The following is a 24,245-nucleotide window of genomic DNA, read 5'->3' as shown; positions in this document are numbered from 1 at the left end:
TCCTTTTTATATCTGTTTTTTCTCTGTGTACAGTTTATTTGGAATAAAAGCTATTTTGTCCTCCGAACTTTTTTCGAAACCAGATTCTTGAGGGTCTGAAATCGTTTCACAAATCTTTATTAAAAGCAGTCCTCTGACTTTCGATCCTCCAACCTTTCACATCAGATGGACGCCGATCCTCCTGAAAGCTTGAGCCCTGCTACTTCTGTGGATCATGATGTTATGTATAACTGCTCGCTAACTGACCTGGACGACCAAGAGTACGGTGAAATCGTTATAGATTCCGATGTTGATTCGGAGGATGATCAGGAATGCGATGGTTCAGAAATTGACATGAGAGAGCTGATTCTCCGCATTTTAAAAGCTCCCACCGGACCGCTTCCGCCGGAACGTATTATCCTACCGGAATCAAGCATCAATGCCGTAGCAGACCTCATATTGGGTAACAAAGGTTGATTAATACTTCATTATGTGGCGTCCCATTCCAATTATTGACTTAATATGGGGTCGGGGGAATAGCTAAGAAAATCGTAGTTATGGCCGGTGCAGGCATCTCGACTGCTTCAGGAATCAAGGATTTTCGATCTCCAGGAACTGGGCTTTATCATAATCTAGAAAAGTATGATCTTCCCTACCCAGAGGCTATCTTCGATATTGAATACTTTTTGGTGCGTGGAAACTTTTTGCGAGCTGTTCTTTATTTTAGAAAGGCTTATTGTACGATTTGGTATAGGAGGATCCACGCCCTTTCTTTTCTCTCGCTAAAGAGCTCTATCCGGGGGAATTTCTCCCTACTAAGGCGCATTATTTCATCCGTCTCCTCGCCGAGAAGGGATTACTGCTCCGGGTTTTCAGCCAGAATATTGATACACTTGAGCGAGTGGCTGGCATTCCCGATAGGTATATTGTCGAGGCTCACGGGAGTTTTGCGACAGGGCATTGTGTGAATTGTGGGTGGAGGACTTCTATGGAGTGGATTCGAGGTATTGTGTCACGGCTTCTTTGCTTCGGCCTTATGTGATTAAACCAATTTTTATTCCTTGTTGGTATAGAAAAAATTTTCATGGATGAGATTCCTTACTGCGAAAGATGCAACGAACTTGTCAAGCCTGATATCACGTTCTTCGGAGAGCAATTACCCGAGCGCTTCTTCCAGCGACTCATGGATTTTCAGGAGGCCGACCTCCTTATTGTGTTTGGCACGAGTCTCAAGGTTCAGCCCTTCGCGAGTCTCATCGACCGTGTCCCGGAAGATACCCCTCGCCTCCTCATTAACCTAACCAAGGCGGGAGTTACGGGCCTGCCGTTTATGGGCTTTGACTTTGAAGGACGCTTTTATCAACGAGATGCGCTTTTCCTTGGAACATGCGACGCAGGCGCCGTAGAACTCGCAAAGCTCTGTGGGTGGGAAGCTGAGCTTGAGCAGATGTATATCGAGGGGCATAAAAAGCTATTGGCTGAAAAGGCTCTGCGAGATCGGGAGCTGGACACGGAAAGACTAGCGCGAGCAGCAAAGGCTGCAGAGGAAGTGATGCGAAACGAGGAGCGTCCAAGACGCGAGGGGTTGCGAGCGAGGAAAAACAAGGAATAAGGCTGGGGATTGACCACCTTCGAGTTTTCATTTGCAATATTTATTCGGCATTTTGTCATCTTTTTTTTTTGTTTTTTACCCTTATACACTAATTAATCGTTGCCTTGCTTTTTTTGTGTGTGTCTATGCTCTATTGCTCGTGTTGTGATATGGCAGATCAGTTTATGTCTTTAATGTGTTTATATATATAAATAAGTATAAAAAACACAATATAATGATATTGACTATATAATAGCATAAAAATCACGTCAAGTAAAACTACATAGGAACAGTGAAATGCAGATAACGCAAAAACGATAGTCATTGATAGGAAATAGATAATGGGGTGAATACAGCAACATAGCCTAGAAAATTGTATCTGTATATATAGAGTGAGGAAATCGTACAAAGGATAGAAGGGAGAGGTGTGAAGGTAAAGAAACATCTTAGACCAGAGTTTACTCAGGCTGCCATAAGGTATGCTGAGACGCCGGTGGATATCCCCTCGCTACATGAGATCTCAGGCACACATACTGTTTTCCGTGATAAACCACCCTTTCCCCAGCCGCGTAGCTCGCATTCGAATCCCAGTCGCGTAGAGGCTGATATGAGGGATGCGCCATGGTAGGGAACACTGAGAGGTTATAGTTGTTCTCAGTGGGAGATATAGGGGTAGTGGGGTGGAGCATTTGTTGAGATAGCGAGTGTGAAGTTTTGGGAGGTGGAGCGATCATTGGAAATCGGTGCATGCTCGGTAGGGGACGGTCTACAGGGAATTCGGTCCTGTCATTTCTCGGTTTTCTATCTACAATTGTGAAAGATCACCTATTACGTGCGTAAATTCTACTATAAAAATATCCTCTCTGGCCTACCTTTAGCTGTAGTGGTAGGTGATGTGGGGTGGCCGGCGGCAGCCTTAGAATGTGGCAAAACAGAATCCTTATAGAGCTGTGACCGAGTTTCCTCCCGAGTTTGAGGTAGTTGCTGGCGCCAGTGCGGGAGCGAACTGATTCGCGAGGGCGTCTTCACTGCTTCGTCCTCCAAGTCGCCCATTGCTCCATTATATCTTGGAGGTTCAGAATGCTGTCCAGGACGAGCAGGAAGCGACGATCGCCTCTTTGCGTTCGATTCCAGCTGACTTTTGCTATTGTTGTCAGAAACAGGCTGCTTGATTCGAAACATATTCTTTAAGAATTTCATTGAACTGGAAGCAGTTTTTGGTTCGTTTTGAGGCTGATGATTAATAGATGTTTTCAATCCCTTAATAGGCTGCTGTGGATGATTAGGCGCCGGGCGAGAAAAGAGGCTGTGCTGGCGTTCCTTCTTTTCATCCATTTGGCGATGGGTCTCTATTGCAGGATATGGATGGTGTGGGGCATACGACTGCTCTGGCAATCCTCCCTCTTGTTTAAACTGCGAGTAAGACAATGTCGAAACATTGGGTGCCGGTTGTGGAGTGAGCTGATGCTGCGGCGTAGCATTCATACGCATATTCGGTGATAGCGGCTGTAGAGAAGAAGTGCGTGAATTTACGGACACTGGGGCAGGGGTACTAGTAAGGTAGGTTTGAAAAGGCGCATTGCTATGAGGATTATAAGGCGGAGGAAAGGGACGGCGAAAGATGGTCTCATTTTCGGGAGCAGTAGTAGTGGCCACACCAGAGGGATTATTGGGTGATCCAGCAGTGTTTGGTACACTAACCATACAGCTGGCTGCTGACTCCAGAGCAGAAATATTGCTGGGCACCGGCAAAGGCATGGGGCTTGTAAATGTATCGGGTGACAATTTGCTTTCCATTGAAGGAGGCGAGGGATAGTCGGCAGCAGCCAAAGATAGCTTTTCGCATAGTAACATTGGCTTATCGTTGTTTCTCGATGGGGTGAATGAGACCAGCGTATGGGGCTCGGTGGGCATCTTGGAGTCGTAAAGTGAAATCGGTGATTCCGCGTCTGGATGAGAGGAGCCGTACGCCGTCTCGAGAGAGATAGTATAGTTTGAAACTACTACTGAGGATGGAAAAGTCCGCACCGGATTCGAAGGCTTCAGTCGGCTTTTGGCCATATAGTCAAATTGGTGTGTTGGGGGAGGGGGCGGAGGAAGAGGAGAAGGAGAGGACTCCTGATGAATATCGGTTTGTTGATTCGCTATTTCCATCTCGCCTGTAACCATTGGCGAATCAGGTCTTTTTGCGCGGCCCTCTTCCGAGATAGAGGGCAAGCTTGATGTGAGTCCTTTGGTGACTGGAGCAGAAGGAGGTTGCTCAACCTGTGGAATCGAGACACTAGGATACTTGGTGTCAGAGACAGCAGGAATTGCGCTGCTATTATTCATTGCGATTTCATCGGAAGACATATCTGTAGAATTAGAAGTAGTTGTTCTCAAAGAGCTCGTTTTGTCAATATAATCCTGTAGATCAAGCAACTTGACAAATGTCACCGGGTCTAAGTTGAAAATTCAAGGTCAGCGTTGAGCTTAACATTTGGATAAGCGAAACCATACCCGGGGGTTTCTTCCCTGTCCCCTTTTCTTCCACGAATATTTCTAGATCCTCATTGAAATTGCATTTCTCCAATGCATTCTCAGATGCTATTATAGCCTACGCGGTAGATATTAATGGTGCTAGGACCGATTAAAATGGAATAACTGAATCTTACCTCCTGTGACTCTTTGGAGCATGAGAGTACAGACTTATAATAATCTGTCAAAAATTCACGTAAAAGCATATATCGCTGCTCCTCCAGTAATTGAAAAGACTTTGAAATATCAAACAAAAGACGAAGTTAGATTTTCTAGAAGATTTGACTATTTTAGTAAATTTCAATTTACATTGCAAGCTTTGGCCCAATCTGCTGTCCATTGGTGGCTCATATTCTGGGCCATGGTACAAGCATGGCGATACTCTCGCTCAGCGGTTTCGACGGAAAGTACGGAAACCTTTAGTTCCTCTATTCTACTGGAGTCCCGTTGTATTTGCTTCAGCTTTTCGCATTCCGACTCATATACCTCTGAGGCCTATATCAGCATTTTTTTTGGGAATCAGTATCAACATGAAATACAAAAATAATGGCAAGCTACTCAAATTACTTTCAGAGCAGCAGAAGTATAGAGCTGTTTAAGTTGATGCGAGTTATCAACCATAGATTGTTGCTACAAGCGAGTTATGAAAGTTTATATTTGAACTTTGTAAAAACTAGCAAGCATATATCTTACTCTTCGGTATTCTTCCTGCTGGCGTTTTTTGACATCGTTTAGCCTGGGACATAGATTGTTTTTAAGCTGTTCTGCAAGCTCCAAGTGAGCTTTGGCTTCCCTTTCTATTGATGCCTGTGACAGGTTAAGGGTATCTCGAAGTGTGCTATGGATAACAATGTCATCAAAATGAAGAAGGGGGTCTCATTGGTTGATAGAGATTTACCCCCACTCATGGCTGGAAACTGGAAGCCGCACCAGCTATAGAATAACCACGCTAGAACATAAGTTTGCCATTTCACCCTAATATGGTTTGAGAGGGTACCTTTAACAACTGTTCTGCATATGTCTCTTCAATTTCTGCCCTGAACATTCGCGAAACACATACGGGTCAAATACTGGATTACATATTTTGAGGACCTTTCTTACCTTGTCTGGATTAGAGACTGGATAAGATCACAGGTTTGTTTTCCCCTCTTGATCCTCTCGAAAAGCGCTACCTTCCCTGAATCATCCTCGCTCTAAGGATCAGAAATGTTAGCGCAAGCCATAATCACACCAGCAGTCAAGCTTTGAGGCAATTACCCAGAAACTCTCAGCAAACATGATTAGACCAATGTGCAAAGAAAAGCGCAAAAGCTTACTACACGCGCGTAATATATCACAATTAAGTTTTTACTATTTTTAGACTATCGGACTCTGAGGAGAGCTGCTGTTCGCTTTAATTAGGCTATCTTTCTATTTTTCTTGCTTTGCTTGGCAAAGAGGGGGGGACGACTCTCGTTTCTTTCAGCACACTAGCTTCATTGCTTGACATCCCGACCGCCCCTATCCAGGGAAAAAAAAAAAGAAATTGGTTGCATATACTCCTGTGTTAATAATTAAAATATTCGCGTAGCGATGATTCAACTCAACAGGCTAGAGGCATTCCGTAAATGGCCAAGTACTATCTTGAACTTATCTCTCGCCCTTCCTCTCTGGAAATTCTCTGGATTCCGGAAAGGCAAAGCGAGCAATACAGGATAAACTTTGAAGGCGCATATGGCCGGATGACGGCAAAGATTTTCAATTCGCACCCTTTTGATATGCACTAGGAAATATAGTTGATAGCTTGGTTTCCTATGGCATTTCTTGAAACCAGTGCGAATGCTTGTGACCAAGCGTCTGAGTGGTGACTGAGAGTTGCCCTCCCGAGCGAGAAATGAAAATCAAGTCACACCAATCAGCACAATCTGATGCGAGGCAAAGCCGACCGCCACGTAGGCGCACAATTTACCCTCACACTGGGCTTTGTTTGGGTCGGCACATAGCATTATTCGCGTTACCAAGGTCCCTTGACCTCGATTGTTGCTCTGTAAGTTCTTCCCACACCGATGCATGGATGCACAATCTCCAAAAACTCAAAGAAAATTGAGTTTTGCTGGGGAGGCGATAGCCTCTTTGCCTAACGAGCTAGAGCCAAACTTGAGCTACTGTTGATTCCGTAGCGAATCTAGAAAATTGGAAGGGGTAGGAATACTAAACAAGTAGGATCTTGATTGGAAAAGAGGGTGTATTTATGGTCGCAAAATCAGACTGGTTCTTCGGGAGGTGTTTGGATTGGCAATCAATAGAGCCTTCCTAGAGCAATACTATGGTAATGCATATAATTGGTTGTTTTGAGGATTTCGCATATTCGTGGTTGTGTTAGCTGTTTGCATCCTCCTTCAACGCTACATAATATCGGAAGGCATTTGGCATTTAGTAACCGAAAAGTTCAGACTCGCGCCGATTTCAATTCTGCCCTTTAATATCTGGCAACACCTTAAATTGACTGCGGCATCTCCTTACGAATCTCAATTCAGTCGTTTCGAATCCGTTAATTCTCATAGCTCCCTAACATAATGGTAATGGAGCTTCATCTGGCTCATCTTGTTGTTTACGCGAAAATGATGCTAATCTTATTGCTTCTGCCTTAACTTTCTCATCTAGATACGCTTCATCCTTGTCCAGAATCGGCAGGGCAAGACTCGTCTCGCCAAGTGGTACGTGCCATTTGAAGACGATGAGAAGATTAAACTCAAAGGAGAAGTTCATCGGCTGGTCGCACCGAGAGACCAGAAACACCAGTCCAATTTTGTGGAGGTATATCGCGTTTTTTATTTAAATTACTGAATAATTCTTTCCCATCGCACATTTTACAAAGATCGCAAGCTAATCGTTAATAACCCCCCCCTCTTTTTTTTTTACAATAGTTTCGTAATTATAAGATTGTGTACCGGCGCTATGCAGGTTTATTCTTCTGCGTGTGCGTCGATGCAAACGATAATGAACTTGCTTACCTGGAGGCGATTCACTTTTTTGTTGAGGTTTTGGACGCATTTTTCGGAAACGTGTGCGAATTGGACTTGGTGTTCAATTTTTACAAGGTAGGAGGCAGATTATTCCTGCCATTATCCATGGACAATAAGCGAAATTCTATTAATTTTTCCGTGTTCTCAGGTATACGCTATCTTGGACGAGGTCTTTTTGGCCGGAGAAATCGAAGAGACGAGCAAAAATGTGGTGCTAACAAGGCTAGATCATTTGGACAAGTTAGAGTGAAAGAGAAAAGGCCTATATTAATGTGTACTCTTTTGTAATTATTTTCCTCTTATTTTACTTGATTCCCGTCTCTTTTTTTTTCCAACTACTATTTGCCATTCTCACTTTGATTAAAACTAGTAATAGAATCTATCAATATTATTAAGTGTCTTGTAATATGAAAGGGCTATATGATGGCACTGCTTTCAATGAAGAGGTCTTATCAATAAAGGACACTTAGGTGCATGTTGATAAAATGTATACACGACAAGTGGATATCCATTGCTACCTTGGCTATACCAGATAATTGCATGGGTTTATTGTTACTGACCTTTGGTATAGGATGGCATATTGATGCAGTAGACCAATATCTCGGAAACCGTGTGTGCGAATAATTGGAACCACGAACACTATAGCAATACACCTCAGACAGGTGAGGGCCAATAGACTCTGGCCACGGACATTAAACTTCAGTTGGGTCTGGATCTATCTCTCGAGGCCGATTAGGAGGAGATCCGTTCAACTAATACTGCTTCGTTTATAACTCTACCAAGCTGGCGGCTAAGACTGTGTTCTCCGCAATCTCTCCTCCCTTTTTTGCAACCATATTTGCCGAAGCTGCTCCTTGACTATGGCTTCTCCCGCCCTATAATTCGCCTCCGCGCACCTATACATTTGATCGACCTGCTCACGAGTATAAACAAGGTTCGAGAAGCCGGCAAAATCCGCAGTACAAGGATCAAAAGCTGGATCGACAGCATTTGGATAAAGAGCAAAATAACAGATACGGGTTTTGTTAGTTGCTTGCGGAACTTCTCCCACCCTAGGCATATGTGACCCCGGCTGGAATGTTGGCTGCGATTCGTAAACTTCACAATATCTTTCGCCGTAGAGCATCACAATTTCTTCAGCAGTTAGAGGAACGTTTTTGTTGCGGCGAGGCAGCGGAGGAGAAGGGGAAGAAACTGGGTGAATTTTCGTCCACCGGATCCCTTTGCTATGGAAAATAAACATGACCGTCCAGTTAATGGAACAATGAACTTAATCCTATAAGTCTCAAGAACACTGAAGGGATAAATACCGTCTAGCAAACTCTGAATATCGCACCATGAAGTCTTGATCCACGTCGCTCGATGAGTCAACGGCGATGACCAAATCCACAGGACGATTGGGGTTCACGAAGGAATAGAGTGGAAGATTGTTATCAAATCCTAGAGTGGATTTTGGGAATGACATAGACGGAATGATCAGGCTCAAATCAAAATGCTTACCGGCATCCATCAGCTTTAGCTTTGGAGTAGAGTAAGCGCTTTTATTCGTTGGCGATTCCACCGCTTTGTAGAAAAAGTTAGGATTTGTAGGCGCTTGTATAGGATGGATGGCGGACACATTGGAAGGAATCTAGATAGGTGTCGGGGTTGGCGTTGTTTAGAGCCAATTACTCTATCGCTAAAAAGTTAAGCTACCTCCTTCACGATCTTCTCCATAAGATTTCTGAGAAAACCCTTAGGTAAGCCCCGCTGTAACTGGTAGAGATACATCGAAATGGGTGCGGCTAACGCTCCACCCCACATGCTATAGATAAAAAAAAAACGTATGAGTGACAACCAACCCTCATCTTCGCTACCAATTCTTTCTGATTTACGCGTTCATCAGGCCTAGGTCTTGCTCGGGGAGAAAATTCACGCTTCTGCCGTTGACGAAATGGCGGCCGAACCCCCATGTTGGAACCCAGACTTCACAAGGGGAAAAGGTTAATTGCCCAGAAAGTGAGGAGAGTAGGAAGACGTAGAAACACTAATCACCTTGGAGTTCGTCATTGCCTACCCAGTAAGGAGAGAATTCAAACTACAGTAAAGTGAAATAGATCAGAGGCAAACCAGTTGAAAATTGATAGCCATGAGTCCGTACCCATTGGTACCATGCATCCGTGGCTTCATTTTCCACTGACAACCGGTCATCGAACGGGTCGCTTTCAGCTGCGTAATTTTTCCATGGCCGCTCATGCCGTACCGCTGAGTAGATTGGCATAGGCTGGGACCCATTGTCAACCCATCGCCTCTGATTCGACAAGCGCCAGTGCTCGGGCCGGATGCGTTTGCAATTATCCAACAAAAGTCGGCTAGCTATAATGGATCCGAAGAGGTCGACAATACGAACGGGAAGCTGGGCTTCTTGCTTAATCCTGAGCCCACCAAAAATCATTTGAGTAGCCGAGGTGTCTGACGCTAGTACATCAAAAAGGGTGCTCGGAGAAGCAGGGTGCAGATTGAGATGTTCTCTGTGCAGGTGACAAAGCATTTCTGGATCACAATGGGCGACAGAGTAAAATTGCATCACAGTCCAAGTCGAGCCGCTCACACCTGAAATTCAATAAAACTGTTCTTAGTGACCCCTCATCAGCATTTCCGATGCAATGCTTACCGGCAAAATACGATAAGCAATCAAAAGCTCCTGTTTGCTTCATTGCCCTGACTGTAGCTCCTGTTGCTATCATTGCTCGATAGCCGCCACCACTAAACAAACATAAGTAAAGCAAATAGATGCCACTATGCTATTCGCGACTGCTCACCTGCCAGCAAGCGCAACAATTGGGACGTCCTCTTCATGTACTTCTTCCACCGGGACGCCAATATAGCGTGCGAACGCTTCTCTCACCTTTGGGATTCTATGCATTAAAAATGCACGCTCCTCTGCCGACATGTCCGTTCCTCTCCGGACAAAGGCCGTGTGAAGTAGCTCGGGGTAGCTTTTTACGTCCCGCATACGAGCCAGAGTTCTCTCTTCGATCCTTTCTAATTCCCAGAATACAGACAAGTATCCGCGCACAGAGCGGGGGATAGCTGTGTCGATGATGTCAGCTTTGATGGTTATTTTGTCGAGCACTTGCGATTTGAACTGGAGGTATACGTCTGACTTGTAAATTTTGCGGAGGGCTTTGTTGGCGACCCCCTCCCATCCGGTTGGATACTCCCTTTCATTTGCCGTGGATTCTTTCTCAGCAGAACGAGAAGAATGGGCAGAGGTTAAAGTAATGGCAGTGTGATGAGGTTGAGGAAGGGATTGGGAGCATTGTAGCTCAGCCATATGGCGTGCGTAATCTAGCTGTCTCTGCGTGCTACTATTCGAAGCGATTCATTTTTCCTAACGGTCCATAGAAGATTGGTAAGAATATGCACTTACTGTTCTCGACGACGGCTGTTAAACATACTTGGTATACGAGATAGAGGTGGTCGACGGAAGGATTAAACAAAGTTAAATTCGAATCCTTTTAACTTGGCATCGCCCCAACTCTGAAAGGATATTCTGGGGAATTGCATAAAATAGGTGTATTTCACACCCAGATTCTCGGCTGGTGAAAGAATATTCCACGTGTTCCATTCCGTCTGTCCAGAAATAAATATATCGAAACTATGACCAGTCTCACCTTATCCACCTCAGACGACGAGAATGAGCGGTTATCTATAGGAGAAGGGGGGGATGTCGTGGAGGATTTTGCAAAGCAGCTGGATGAATGTAAGATATGATTTTCATTTCATTGTGATGTTGCTGCATAATCCATTTATTTTAATTTTCTTTTATTTTAGTATGCCTCAATTCCCATTCTCGACCAAACCCCGATAATGTTGATGATCCTGCCGAAGAAGATGCTGCATACTCGGAGGATCCCTCCGCCTTGGGATATGTACAATTACCACGTAGTGACGATGAGCATTCAGATGAAGACGATGAAGATGTAGGTTTTATTTGGGTATAGAGCTAGAAGGATAGTGCACTTATACGACATTTACAATTAGTTAAATGAATGCAACGATAATCCTATAGACAATGACGAATCTTTAAATTCTTCCTTAAACTCTCCACCTGTTATCAAAATCGGCCGAGATTCCGAGATGAATAAGGGTATGCTTCCAATGTCTCATTGTCACGAAACTTCACTTCATAGTAATCCGATTTTGGTTTGTAGATGATTTAGAGTTAATAAATGCAGTGATGAAAAACATCCAGATGCCTGAATCTGCTATTCCGGGTATGTCATGTATTCATTTTGTCTCATAGGTCTAACCTCTCTACTAACCTCTATCCTGTTTTAATATGCTCGAATTGGGTCTATTTAAACTAATAGAGTGGGCCAAGGCAATACCCGAGGAGGTTTGGATGCCAAAGATTGTGTATGAAGAGACAAAAAAAGACGATGTATTGCGGTGAAGGGTATTAGAGAAAGTATTAGAGAAAGTAATAATGAAATAGAGGTCGATTTCTACTTAAACTTAATATAAATGAAAGAATGCTGATGACAAGTAATACGAGAATACAAGAAAAAAAAAATCATTGCTGGTTGCATTCGTTGGCCTGCACATTCTGCCGTGTAACATATAGTTGCTTTGGCTTATGGGAATCAAACGCTACCTTGGTTGGAGGAGGGTTGCGCAAGGGAGGCCCATTGCTTCGGATGCCTAGCTTACGAGGATGAGGACTTCCACCCAGTTTTTTTGGTTGTGGACTGCCGAGTGCGCGCGCACTCTCCGGAGAGTTGGATGAAAAGTCTGAGGTTGAGCCTTCTTGCACTGGCAAATCGTAAGAATCATAGCCCTCGCTCCGAGTGCTCTCACACTGGGAAGATATATCGTCCACATCAGCATCCAGCCCCTCCTCTTCAACCGATATACTCCTTTCTGTGTCATTGTCATCTGCAAGACGTTCTTCAGCGGGTCTATCGGTATCCCATTTGGCTCTGTTTAGGCCGTCTCTGATTTGAGTTTGTGGAGTTCGTTCTCTACCCCCTTTTGATACACTGCCCCTTTGCTCTCCATAACTCTTTGGTCTCTCCTTCGTCCCGTCTGTCGAGGATAGCTGGTTTGATTTCGATTGAGTACCCATTGGAGCTCTCCTTATATCCTTCTCCTTTGCTCCCTCTTCCCGTTTGTCAGCGTCTTCATCACTATCCGCTTCCTCCGCGTTTGCTTTCTCCATTATCATTTGTACTTTCAAGTGCATCTCGTCCAATTCGAACCGTATCTGCGCGTTTGCGGCCTTCAGCTGTTCTATTTCTATTTCGCGTGAATGCAATGCCGCCTGAGCTTCCCTCACCTTCTCTGCCTCTCCCAGTTTAAGCATGTGTGCTGTTTGAAGCTCCTTCCTCAAACGTGTCCCGTCAGCCGCCAGTTGTTCCACGCGCATCTGCAAAGACTCAATGAGATCGTCCTTGGACTCGGGGTCGTCCAACTTTATATACTCGACAGAGGAGGCAGCGCTTCTCTGCATTTGCGTGAGTTTTGCCTGGAGTAGTTGGTTCTCGCTCTGTGTTTGACCCAGTGCTTGCTCCAGCCGTCGTAATCGAGCCTCATTGGATTTCGAACTTGCAAGCTGTGTAAGCCGAGATATATGGTTACGCATTCGTTCTTGCTGATGCACAGAGAGCGAGTGGGCTTTTAGCAGCCCAGCGTGGGCCTGGCTTAAATGCTTGTTCTTATTTTCCAGCTCCACCCTTCTATCCTCCACCTCACTAAAAAGGGTCACGCCATCATTATTCGATCCGTTTTCACTCTCTGGCTCGAGCATCGACAACCGTGCATTCAGTGCGTGGATGGTTTCGCGAGACTCTTCCAGCGAAGCATTCAATTCAGCGATCTGCACACTCTGTTGCTCACACGTATCCTTCAAATGCTCGAGATCCTCGAGCTGTTCTTGGTACTCGACACATTTCTCTTGCAAGATAGCCACTTCCTCCGACAGGGATTCCATTCGCTCCTCCGCTTCAGTGCGCCCTACCGTCAGAGTCTCAATCAGCTCTTCCAACTCGTACACACGACTTTGCAGTTTTTCGCCCTCAACTTCCCCTTTTGCCATTTCCGCACGTTCCCGCACGAGCGCCGCCTTTTCGCGCGCTAGTCGCTGCTTTTGTTCCTCTAGTTCTTCGTTGATTCGGAATTGCTTGTCGAGTTGAGCTTTAATTTGATCAAATTCACCAGCAAGTTTTTTAATTCGGCGTTCGCCCTGCTTGCTGGCCTCATCTGCGCGCCTATTTGCCTGCTCGAGTTCCTTACGGAGATCGGCATTGGCGCGTTCAAGGTCGTCTGCGAGTGCTGCAAGAACATCGTGTCGTTCGTCTTCACAGCGTTTTGTAGAAGTGTCCGAGCTTTCCTCTGCAGCTGGCTCCGGAGGATGTTGGGACTGCTGCTGGGCATGGGCGGCAAATTGGCGATGTAAGCGCTCGCATTCCATTGCCAGCGCATCGTTCTTCTCGAGTAAGCTTTGGCCAATTTCGGCGGCAAGAATTAAATCTAGAAATTTCAGAATACATATCAATCCAGCTGCATTTCTAACTATGGGGGCATTGCGATGCACCTCTATCCTTCTCCTTTATCATCCGGTACGCATCGCGTAGGCATCTTCGCACCTCGGCATCATTCAGACGGTTGATAAAAGGGGTGCTCGTGGGGCTCAGGATGTTGTTCACCCGAATTTGACGGGAGGGGGTGCTGGAAGGGGTTGATTGGAAGGGATTGTCGTCCATTTTGTTCCGCGGCTAGTAGTTAGAGCTTGAGGGTTTTGATGCGGTGCAGGTTTGGAGCTGGAAGTGACGCGACTCACGCGTGTTTTATTAAATTTGAATAAGCCCCCCATTCCAGTCATGGACAAATCTCCATCCCAATAAGGGGGCAAGGCTTGGATCCGGCCCGGAGAAATATCCAGAGGACTTGGTGCCGTGGATTGGCATCGTGGAGGATGATTTGGCCTCCCGAGCTCCCCTGCCGCCCTCGTTCCTGGCGGTGGAAATGTTTCTAGCTGGCCAGACTCTGACGACGCGAGTGTCAGAAAGGCCCCCGGCTCACCACTCGAATGTTTCTCTTTTGCTCAGGTGACTCAGCCGGCTGGAGCCAATTTGTTTGTGAGAGAGAGGGGCCGTATGCTATAGCCCTGGTCGTCTTGCCATCAATCCCATTTGCATTGAGGGGGATTCGGCTGAGTAAGGTGGCCACCGCTGCAAATCGGAGAAGATTGAAACCGTCAAGTTTCCAAAACCCCTCCCAATAGCTACCACCGAATTTTGTGGAATGCGCATTGACCTTGTAGCATAATATTAGGTGAAAAGCTGACCACAACCTCAGCTTCAAAGATAGTCAGGGCCTATGGGCAGGGGGAGGGGGCTCTGCGAGCGCAAGACCGGGGAAAGCTGCGGGCCGCCCTCATTGCCCCCTGCCACACAATGGACTCACAATCTCTGCCTGAGAAGAGTAAAGATGGCCGCATTGCACAATATTCAGTCAAAGTAGCGAAGTGTGAATTAATTAAAATTGGAAAACTTTGAGACACAAGAATAAAAAAATCGTCTGTGTTGTGTACTGTGCAACAGAGAAAGTCAACACCCACTTTGACTTTTCGTATTTTCCTTGAGCGGCCGAACAAAGCTTACTCCACGGGGTGCATTTACTGAAAGTGAGAGAGCAAAAAGAGCTGCTTTCCCATCTCTACCATCTCCTTATTCTTCTCCCTTGATTTTCCGTGCTCCCCCTCGTCCATCAAGAAAAATCTGGAGAGACATCCACACTCTTACATCTCCCCCAGCGAGGAATCGTGATTAAGGATCACTAGTAGCGGAAATCCCTTACATATCCGGGATATATGCTCATAATCAAAGGGCAATTACCAATCTAGCTTCGTAAACATGGGTCACAATTCTTCATCGCTTCGAGGCCGTGATCCCGCCTCTTCCCAGAGATCTTTCACCGATGTTCGTGGCGGAGAAAAGCGCTTCGACATTAGCAATATACGAGCGCATACATCAAGCCCCGCAGCCATCGCGGATTCCTCGCAATCCTTTGTCAAAGATAATCAGCAAGCTCTTAGTACATCCAATGCCCATCAATTTCACTACGTGGATGGGCGACGCTTCCTGAATGTGCGCGGAATTAAATACATTATGCCGAGCGATGAAGAGGAGATAGATCGATTGCAAATGCTGCACTACATCTATCGATACTTATTCCAAGGGTAGCTAATAGTCAGCCCCTCCTATTTTGTGTTTCGCTCATTCAACTAATGGGTCCAATCCTATCCCCCTCATTATCCTTGACTTGTAGAAATTTTTCGGCCCCAATAAGGGAGGACTTGGAGAGGGGCATTAAGGTTCTAGACGCTGGGTAAGGTCTTTTCTCTATGGCGGATAGATGCCATTTCTCCATAAGTTACTGAGGGCGGCCACTAACGTCTAAATATATCCCTTCTCTTTCTCTCCTCGCTTGTAGATGTGGACCTGGGTCATGGACAATGGTACTGCTATACAAGCTGAACCGGATATTACTGGGAAATGCTAAACTTGACCTTGAATACTAGGAAATGGCCACGGAGTTTTCACGGTCTTCTTTTGTAGGCGTGGATATTGCCAACTCTTTTCCTTCGACTATCGTCCCGTCAAACTGCACTTTTCGAATAGTGAATCTTGTTGAGCCCCTCCCGTTTGAAGATGAAGAATTTGATTATGTATGCCTGCGTGGAATGGCACTTGCATTCACCAGGGAACAGTGGCCATTCGTGCTTGCTGAGTTGACTAGGGTGCTGAAGCGCGACGGATATCTGGAGTGGACCGAATCGGATCATGAGTTTAAGCGGCGCGGCCCGACACTGACAAAACTCAACGATCAAGGTAAGGCGAAGCTTCCCTCCCCCTCCCACTTCAACTCACTAGTGAGGACTAGTGAGAGAAAAAGAAACCAAATACTGAAATGAAACTCCTCCAGTTCTCTTCAGCCTTCGAGCTCGCGACCTTAGCCCTAGTATTGCCCGCAATCTCCACAAATATCTCTACCAGTCAAAGAACATGACTAATATAACCAAAAAATACGTGAGCATACCCATTGGACGCTGGGGCGGTCGCTGCGGAGAATTGGCAAGATCAGATTTCTTATCGGTAATGACGGCGTTGAAGCCCTCCTTGTTAATGGCACTGGGCGCCTCGAACGAAGAGTACGACATGATGACGGAGCAAAGTCTGCAGGAGTTTGAGGAGTACAAGACTTATAATAATATCTACGTGGTCACGGCACAAAAGGCACCCCGCGACGATAAAGAAAATAATCAAAATTAAGCTTGGAATAATCTAGAATTTATTATCCATATTTCCCCCCTCTCCCCCTCATCTGCTATTTGTGTAGGACGTTGCAGTTAGTTGTAGCCCCACTTTTTCTTTCGCCTTTGCTTTCGTTTCCTCTGCTCTTCTGTTCCTCTTTCATTGTTTTCTATTCCTCTTGACACCTCACCGGAAACTCCGTTTTTTGACTTTCGTAACCTTCTCTTTTATACTTTTTGGTGGATGGCCGTTCTTGTGTGACGGGTCCCGAAATAACGTGTAAATATACGACTAGGAACTAGCTAATCTCCTTTTGAAATTTTTTTTAAAATTTTTGGCTGCGCACTTGCTGCGAGTTCGATTCATTCTCTTCCACTCCCAGTGCTTTGAATCACCGTAAGCTTAAGGTGCGCAAGGAAGCTTTCTTGTGAGAAAAGAGTCTCTCTCTTCTAAATTATTCTGCTATCGAAAGGGCCGGCCCTTTCTTATGACCCCCTTCCCCAGCTGGCGAAGCAATTCCCATCATCAACTATTTGGATTGAGCACCATTTTCCGTTCCATTTTCTAAAACAAGGTTTTATCACCCTCTCCTCACACCCCCTTTTTTTATTGTTGTTATTCTCTCTACATTTGTGTGTATTTTCCCCTCCACCCTGTACATTAGTGGTAGATCTTCTTTACATTACCCCGCCTCCACTATCCACATTCGCCTTCGAATTCTCCCCACTATAGTCTCAGGGACATGGTTTCTCGCACACACAAGGCTGGATTCCTCTCGGTAAAAGAGGATGGGCTACGCAGTTTTATTTGGTCGAAGCGGTATCTCGTTCTCAACGATGAGTCCTTGAAATTCTATCGCAATGAGGTATTGTGCTGCTATTTTCTAGACGGCACCGCATTTTTTTTTTCTTACCCCTTTCCGTGCCTATAGCAAAGTCCCAATCAATGCCTCGCTACCGTCTTATTGCAAGATCTAACGGCTGTAAATCGAACCGATCTCAAGCCCTATTGTTTCGAGATGACGAGCCGTGAGAAGTCTTACTATATTTCCTGCAAGACGGATGAGGAGCTCTACTCGTGGATGGATGAGATTTATAATGTGAGTGGCTTTCGTTGGGCTTATTTCGCTTCTTTGCGAGCTAATGATCCCTTTTTCATCCATTTCCCTTTAGCTATCGCCTCTTGGAGCATCGGGTCCAACTAATTTTCAGCATTTGACTCACGTCGGTTATGATCACGTAAAGGGAATGTTTACCGTAAGTCAAATGGACCGTCGCCCTCTTCATTTTAACTATCTATTTGACCGAGCCCTTTTTCTGTCATTTCAGGGACTTCCTGACGAGTGGACGCAGCTACTCAAGGGATCACACATCACCCAGGAGGACTATGCAAAGAACCCGCAGGCAGTCATGGATGTGCTCGAGTTCTATACGGATCAACAGCGGCGTGAGCAAGAGGAGAGTCTCTTCGAACACAACGAACGGAATAACAAGTGGAATGATCTCCTTCCCCCTACACCAAACAGTGCCAACGCCCGCACCCCATCCCCTCGAATGGAATACCCAACGGAGTCCTTGGATTCCGACTTCAGCGAGCTAACCCTTGCATCGCCTTCTTCATCAAGTCCGCAACATTATACGAATGGGAATGGGGCCGCATCCCGCAGGCCGTATCCCCCCCACCCGGGCGAGGAACGAGAGAGGCGCGCTCCTCCCTCACCTGCTTCAATTTCGTCGCTGTCTTCGTCATCCACTCTGGCGAATACCCCGGATTCACAATATTCATCCTCGCCAGCTCACCTTCGTATTCCGGTATGCAACTATTGCTCTCGGACATTCTCAAAACACTTTTTTAATCCATCTTTTTTTTACCGCCTATCTCTTAGCAGCATACTCATTCCCCTGTAGACCACGCACGTAATCCCACTCCCATGTCTCATCATCCCACCCTTCAATCATCCCGTCTTGCACCGTATCCCCCAGGCTCACAGCCTCCTCCCAAATCATCGCGAGATGTCCAGCGTGATCGTTCTCCGCGCCGTGAACGCTCACGGGAGCCGCCTCGAGAACCTCGTGAACTGCGCGAAAGAGAACGAGAGAGGGAGAGAGACCGGATGCCCAAGAGACAGGATACCAGGCCACCGCCGCCACCTGGGAGGTACCCTAACGGTCATCCGCCTCCACCGCGCCCTCATGCTCCTCATGCAGTTCATGCGCAGCAGACTCCGACGCAAAAGACGTTGGAGCAATTGGAGAAGGGGCCGCTTGTGAAAGCAAAGAAAGTAGAACAGCGGATAAGTACGATGTCGGAGGCACAGCTGATGGAGAAATTGCGTAAGTATACGGGGATGCAAATGCTAAATAATAGGATAATAAACCTCCTTGCTCACCAACAATTAACTTTGTTACTTTTAGGGTCGGTTGTCTCCCGTGCAGATCCAAATACCCTCTATGCTAAACTAAAAAAGGTCGGCCAGGGCGCATCGGGCTCAGTCTATGTCGCACGGCACTTTCATACTAAGCAGAAGGTTGCGATCAAGCAGATGAATCTGGCAAGCCAGCCGCGGAAAGAGCTCATTGTCAACGAAATCCTGGTGATGAAGGAGAGCCAACACCCCAACATTGTGAATTTTCTGGATGCATTCTTGTTGGGCGGAAATGACCTGTGGGTCGTGATGGAGTTCATGGAGGGCGGGGCTCTGACCGATGTGATCGAGAACAACACCATGTCCGAGGAACAGATTGCCCGGGTTTGTCTCGAGGTAAATAGGGCGGACGTGCTATGTGCAAAGCGCTGGCATCAACGCCGGCACAAAACAACGTGCTCCGCCAACCTATGCTTCTATTTGCTCGCTCTCGTTTAACCTTTTGTTTTTCCTTTCGCTGTTTAATACTAGGCATGTAAAGGGCTCACCCACCTCCACTCCCAAAACATCATCCACCGTGACATCAAAAGCGACAATGTCCTGCTTAACGCCCAAGGCCAAGTGAAGCTGACTGATTTTGGCTTCTGTGCCAAGCTGACGGAACAGAAGTCGAAGCGTGCCACCATGGTCGGCACGCCGTACTGGATGGCGCCCGAGGTCGTGAAGCAAAAGCAGTATGGTGCCAAAGTCGACGTCTGGTCCCTGGGAATCATGGCCATTGAGATGATTGAGAAGGAGCCGCCCTATCTTGATGAGGAGCCACTAAAAGCCTTGTATTTGATTGCCACCAACGGAACCCCCACGCTCAAGAACCCGCAGGCGCTGAGCCGTGAGCTCAAGAGCTTTTTGGCGGTGTGCTTGTGCGTGGACGTGAAGTCAAGGGCTACTAGCGCCGAGCTATTGGAGCATGAATTCTTGAAAAGAGCCGGGGGATCGCCAGCGATTCTGGCCTCTTTGTTAAAATTCAAGTCGCGGGGAGGGCATTAGATATGCTGGCCGTCTCTTCGACATTGCTTTTTTTTTTTATTATTATTTTTTATTTCCCATCTGCTCGGAAGGCTCTATGGTAAGCCGTGTTACTACTTTTATATTGTTTTTTTTTTCCCTCTTCTAAATTAACCCCAGTGCTTTGATCTCTTTATATATATACTTCTATGGTTGAAAAATAAATGTTGTCTTTTTATCACTTCCTTTTGAGTCCCTAAACTCGAGGGGCCAATATTACTTGGATAAAAATGAATATGCCTATTGAGTGACACTGGCTCGAAGCCATTCTTGAAAACCAGCCAAGATTGATAGTAAGGGGCCAAAAACAAACAATTTACAACTACAATCAAATAATATATGCTAACATAGTTATTTTTTCACTTTAACAAAGCTTAGCCAACATTAATTTAACGCTATGTATTCAGGGATTCGGCGGATAGCCGGCATGTCATTGCTCTGTATCCTTTGAGGCCTTTGCCAGAGGATCACCGCCTGCGGTTGCTGTTATCGTGTTGGGGTGGAAGGGTGGATGTCCAGCTTCGTTGGACGAGTGGATATGTGGGCTAGGGCCCAAGGAAGGGAGCGGCACCGGAACATCAGCCAGTTCCTGTGCCTCTGTATCCGGTAAGCTATTTCTCAGCAAGCGGCTCTTATCTTCCTCCCCGGAGTTGGATCCCTCGCCTGGCCTCCGCTCGCCATTCTCCATCCGGAAGACGCTTTTGTATTCCAGCATCAACAAACTGAAAATCCCGGCTGGGATCCCCAGGGTGGGCGAGAACACAATCCCAACATTACGAATCGTCATTCGGTTGGAGTCGGAATTTTGAACCACCCGCAAGAGATGTCCCAAGAGCGTACGGAGTAGAGAATAATTGACGAGAGGAAGTTCGAGCACCAGGCGGCCAAGCTCGAGCACCCGTGCGTTGCGATCTGCAACATCTAAAGCCAGAGGAGGCGATTGAGCATACAAGTCACCAGCATTTTGCCAATCACATGAATTACCTATTATACTCATGAATCTCGGATGCAGTTCTCGAGTAAGAACATTTTGTGGGAGTTCGCGTAGATACAGCTTAAGCAAGCATGCCACTGCATGCACATCGTAGTATTCACCGGAACCAAGCAAGTCGAAATCTCCTTCTATCAAAGAAAAAAAGATAATGGAAATATAGCTCAATAACCGTTCTATAATCCAAAAAAAAAGAGGGGGAGGGAGGTTTTAAAATTTACCGGTACTGAAGCGATCTTTTAGCATCTTAATCGTAGCCGAACTTCCCGAAAGTCGGTAAATTCCCTCCTCTTTTTCAGCCCCCTTGGCCTCCAAATAGGTCACGCATCGATATACCACCGTCGGCAATTCACATCCGTCTGCGCACTTTACCAGAGGCGTTTCGCTAAGAGGAACCCCAAAAACACCACGTGCATACCCTGGCCTACTCGCATACATCCCAGCATTGACTGGGGGCCTATTCGAGATATTGTGCTGATCTCGCTGGATTTGATGAGGTGGGATTAAAGCCGACGGATAACCTTGATTACTACCGCCAGAACTATTATTGTAGCTGCTGCTGAACTGTCCACCGCTGCCGCTGCCATTTTTATAACCAGTAGTGCTGCCGTTGGGAATGGGACTGCTATTATTATTGGCACTATTGTTGTATGCATTGCCACTACTGCTATTATTGTTATTGTCGGAGCGAAACAAGCGGCCTATTGCCATGGTGAACCGAAGCTTCTGCTTAATTCCTGGTTGACGATTGTCATCAGGAGGTGAACTTGGTGGTGCGCCAGTTCCAGCCTCCTTTTCTTGCTCATGGGGGCGTAGTTGCTGCTGCGGTTGATGCTGAAGTTGTTGCTGAGGTTGCTGCTGTTGCTGCTGTGGTTGCAGCTCTTTAAGAGTCTGCGGAGAAGGCTCATTCTTGAAAAGCGCCGGAGCGGTCTTGGACAAGCCACCGGCAATAGAATGCTTTGGGTCGAAATGCCTTGAAGTATGATCGACACTTGCTCTACCCTTTCTCGTCTCAGCAGGTTCGCCGAGAGCGAAGTGAGTCTTGTAAGGAGGCGCCGAATTTGGCATAGGAACATCAAGACCTTCTACCTTGGATTCATCTATTGCCAGCTCAAGTGTTTTCGCACTCTTCTCTTGCTTGTCAAAACACTCGCCAAAATCCCCGCTTTTCATTGGATGTAGTGGGTGTGTCTCTAACACTCTAAGGTTGGAGTGTTCCTTCTCATCATCTTTCTTATTCTCTTCACTAGAACCTGGCGCTATCTGAGCCCACCTGGATAAATTATGGATCCACTCATCCCGATCCCTATCCGTCTCTGCACACAACACATGACGAATGGTGGCCACATTATTTGGAACTCGACTCTCGTAGATAACAAATGCATTGCGGTAGGGTTCAAAGGGCGAGCCCTCAGGGAGACTTGAGGTCTGTTGAAGTTGCGATAGAGTAGCCTGGGAAAGGTCGATGCGGCCAAGACTTGGACCATTCCTCTACAACAAGAAATTGATCGAAAGTGGATGAGAAAAAAAAATGCAACATTACCAGAAAACAGACTTGTCGGATACAAAATACCTTTTCAGAGTAATCCAAATATGGCGCGTGCTCCAATGAAAAATAGAGCTTATAAAATCCACTGGCGCTTATTTTGGTTAAAAATCCCTCCTTATAATCCTTCTCCTACAACAGTATTCAAATTGAATAAGAGAGCAGACCGACATAAACAATGAAATAATACTTGTGGCTGGTTCTTATTCTCAAGCACATTTGTGCTTAAAAATTCGCACACATCCGTGTTATCGCCGTTGGGCAGCGATAGAAAATGGTTTATGTAGCGCTCCAATGATATCTAAAAATGCGAGGGAGTTGGTATGAAATCTAGCTTGGTTCCTAAAAAAGGGGTTATTCTCACTTGTCTCTCTGCCAGTATGCTCGGTGACTTCGCCTTAAAAGTAGATTTGTCTGGGAGATGTATCAGTGCGCTGTGACCGCTGTGCAACATGAGCTGGGAAGATCGTATTAATAAAATAAACTAAGATCATTCGCAATAATGATATGCAAACCTTAGTTTCTAGTGCCAAAAAATCATCGTAGGATTTCCCAATGCTCCACAGTTCATCCATCTTTCCCGAGGGCTGCTGTTTGAGTACATTTATGATGAAATATGGATTTTCTCCCTCCGTAGATTCGGTTTTTTCAATCTGCACAGATACACCAGAATTTCCAACCAATGAACTCAACAGAGGATTTACTGGGCCAGGACAGAGCTTGGATGGTTCGCGGTGCTGTTGTTGTGGAGACTGATGTTCAAGCTTATCAGAGGAGCTATGCGAATGAACGTTAGGACCGTTGTTTGAGAGGCTTTCGGCAAAAAATGGACTATTCTCTGCTACGCTTGGCTCAATCAATGGACGGTCGCTCATATCCTTCTCATTATCATGCGACTGACCGGCCAAATTACTTTCTAGACCTCCACTTTCGCCAAGATAGGATATTTCCTTATTTAATAATTCTGTAGCAGGACTGGCGTCAGGCATGCCTGATGTATTTGTTGCTCTCGTTGGCGGCATTCTGGTATCAATAGACCCGCTATTTGATCCAGTGCGCCCCATGTACGGCGACTTTGGTAAAGATTTGCTGACTGCATCTCCCGTTAAATTGAGTCGATGTTGCAGACGAGAAGCTTGTGTTTGATTAGATTTATGCGTATCATCCCCATGTGGTTGCGAGGAAGTCGACGACGAAGGCTGTTGAGAGGATTGCAGTTGTCCAGAAGGTGCCGATGAAAATTGTGAATTAATTTCTGCAGATCGAAGATGCTGAATCTCGCGTTTGAGTTCCTTGTTCTGTCGAAGTAGGTGATCTCTCTCGAGCGAAATCGCTTGAAAATCCTCCTTCATAGATTGGATAATTCCGCGTTGTTTAGAAATGATTTTCCATAGCTTCTCATTTTGTGAGCGTAGGGGCGAAGCATTATCAGCAGGTGGAGATGCTGGGTGTGAACTCATCGATGAGTCAAATAAGTTAGGTAATGCGCTACCAGACATTATGTGCTGGCAATTATGCTCTTTGTGAGAGAAGGAAGGAAATAAAGCAAAAGAAGGAGAATAATAAAGATAAGTATATGATATTCCGGAAGAGAAAAACTTAATACAACATTTAACTTTTTTGGGATTAGGAATTATTCTTGAAAGCGGGTTCAAAGACAAATAGCTGCCAAGAGAAAAAAGTCGGAGAATACAAAAGAGAATGGGGAATGGGGTGCGAGTTAGAAGAAAAATAAAAAAAAGCGGACCACACGGTCTATCTATGAGTTTATTGATTGCGATTAAAAAGAGGCAAAGAAAAATCTCAATATTAATCCCCTACTTATCAGACTGGAACAAAGACGTCACCGGATGACAAAAGTGAGAAAAGAAACCTCGGAGTTCAATG

The 24,245-nt window shown here is 45.9% G+C and overlaps 9 protein-coding genes across 9 annotated transcripts; 5 read left to right on the top strand and 4 right to left on the bottom strand.

Annotated features, from left to right (window-relative positions):
* Window positions 1-165: 165 nt before the first annotated feature.
* Window positions 166-1,591, top strand: VTP21DRAFT_10013 (uncharacterized protein; the record flags this gene model as incomplete). Its single annotated transcript, XM_069389303.1, has 4 exons — window positions 166-451; window positions 520-668; window positions 734-983; window positions 1,053-1,591. 4 exons carry the CDS (start codon window positions 166-168, stop codon window positions 1,589-1,591), a joined length of 1,224 nt encoding a protein of 407 aa, XP_069253739.1.
* Window positions 1,592-2,028: 437 nt separating this feature from the next.
* Window positions 2,029-5,365, bottom strand: VTP21DRAFT_10012 (uncharacterized protein; the record flags this gene model as incomplete). The annotated part of the gene is made up of 11 exons (XM_069389302.1): window positions 2,029-2,375; window positions 2,443-4,011; window positions 4,070-4,166; window positions 4,225-4,323; window positions 4,397-4,582; window positions 4,655-4,717; window positions 4,781-4,925; window positions 4,986-5,020; window positions 5,085-5,124; window positions 5,189-5,280; window positions 5,345-5,365. The coding sequence occupies 11 exons, from the start codon at window positions 5,363-5,365 to the stop codon at window positions 2,029-2,031; spliced, it is 2,694 nt and encodes an 897-aa protein (XP_069253738.1).
* A 1,277-nt stretch (window positions 5,366-6,642) lies between these two features.
* VTP21DRAFT_10011 (uncharacterized protein) lies at window positions 6,643-7,342 on the top strand (the record flags this gene model as incomplete). Its single annotated transcript, XM_069389301.1, has 4 exons — window positions 6,643-6,645; window positions 6,731-6,883; window positions 6,994-7,167; window positions 7,241-7,342. The coding sequence occupies 4 exons, from the start codon at window positions 6,643-6,645 to the stop codon at window positions 7,340-7,342; spliced, it is 432 nt and encodes a 143-aa protein (XP_069253737.1).
* A 540-nt stretch (window positions 7,343-7,882) lies between these two features.
* VTP21DRAFT_10010 (uncharacterized protein) lies at window positions 7,883-10,530 on the bottom strand (the record flags this gene model as incomplete). Its single annotated transcript, XM_069389300.1, has 10 exons — window positions 7,883-8,318; window positions 8,403-8,532; window positions 8,593-8,722; window positions 8,788-8,896; window positions 8,967-9,057; window positions 9,127-9,169; window positions 9,233-9,684; window positions 9,746-9,837; window positions 9,894-10,442; window positions 10,505-10,530. The coding sequence occupies 10 exons, from the start codon at window positions 10,528-10,530 to the stop codon at window positions 7,883-7,885; spliced, it is 2,058 nt and encodes a 685-aa protein (XP_069253736.1).
* A 204-nt stretch (window positions 10,531-10,734) lies between these two features.
* VTP21DRAFT_10009 (uncharacterized protein) lies at window positions 10,735-11,530 on the top strand (the record flags this gene model as incomplete). Its single annotated transcript, XM_069389298.1, has 5 exons — window positions 10,735-10,837; window positions 10,909-11,057; window positions 11,119-11,224; window positions 11,289-11,351; window positions 11,448-11,530. 5 exons carry the CDS (start codon window positions 10,735-10,737, stop codon window positions 11,528-11,530), a joined length of 504 nt encoding a protein of 167 aa, XP_069253735.1.
* Window positions 11,531-11,650: 120 nt separating this feature from the next.
* Window positions 11,651-13,838, bottom strand: VTP21DRAFT_10008 (uncharacterized protein; the record flags this gene model as incomplete). Its single annotated transcript, XM_069389297.1, has 2 exons — window positions 11,651-13,605; window positions 13,670-13,838. The coding sequence occupies 2 exons, from the start codon at window positions 13,836-13,838 to the stop codon at window positions 11,651-11,653; spliced, it is 2,124 nt and encodes a 707-aa protein (XP_069253734.1).
* Window positions 13,839-14,990: 1,152 nt separating this feature from the next.
* VTP21DRAFT_10007 (uncharacterized protein) lies at window positions 14,991-16,409 on the top strand (the record flags this gene model as incomplete). Its single annotated transcript, XM_069389296.1, has 5 exons — window positions 14,991-15,316; window positions 15,406-15,465; window positions 15,571-15,595; window positions 15,659-15,968; window positions 16,063-16,409. The coding sequence occupies 5 exons, from the start codon at window positions 14,991-14,993 to the stop codon at window positions 16,407-16,409; spliced, it is 1,068 nt and encodes a 355-aa protein (XP_069253733.1).
* Window positions 16,410-17,133: 724 nt separating this feature from the next.
* VTP21DRAFT_10006 (uncharacterized protein) lies at window positions 17,134-19,803 on the top strand (the record flags this gene model as incomplete). Its single annotated transcript, XM_069389295.1, has 7 exons — window positions 17,134-17,256; window positions 17,323-17,490; window positions 17,564-17,647; window positions 17,720-18,202; window positions 18,277-18,724; window positions 18,806-19,152; window positions 19,288-19,803. The coding sequence occupies 7 exons, from the start codon at window positions 17,134-17,136 to the stop codon at window positions 19,801-19,803; spliced, it is 2,169 nt and encodes a 722-aa protein (XP_069253732.1).
* A 448-nt stretch (window positions 19,804-20,251) lies between these two features.
* Window positions 20,252-23,857, bottom strand: VTP21DRAFT_10005 (uncharacterized protein; the record flags this gene model as incomplete). The annotated part of the gene is made up of 7 exons (XM_069389294.1): window positions 20,252-20,742; window positions 20,806-20,943; window positions 21,034-22,303; window positions 22,386-22,490; window positions 22,549-22,659; window positions 22,723-22,815; window positions 22,874-23,857. 7 exons carry the CDS (start codon window positions 23,855-23,857, stop codon window positions 20,252-20,254), a joined length of 3,192 nt encoding a protein of 1,063 aa, XP_069253731.1.
* Window positions 23,858-24,245: the final 388 nt, after the last annotated feature.

Source organism: Calcarisporiella thermophila, assembly GCF_041956535.1.
Source record: "Calcarisporiella thermophila strain CBS 279.70 unplaced genomic scaffold VTP21scaffold_6, whole genome shotgun sequence".
Lineage (NCBI taxonomy): Eukaryota > Fungi > Calcarisporiellomycota > Calcarisporiellomycetes > Calcarisporiellales > Calcarisporiellaceae > Calcarisporiella > Calcarisporiella thermophila.
The sequence above is the reverse complement of the archived record's forward strand: the minus strand, read 5'-3'. Positions and strand labels throughout refer to the sequence as shown.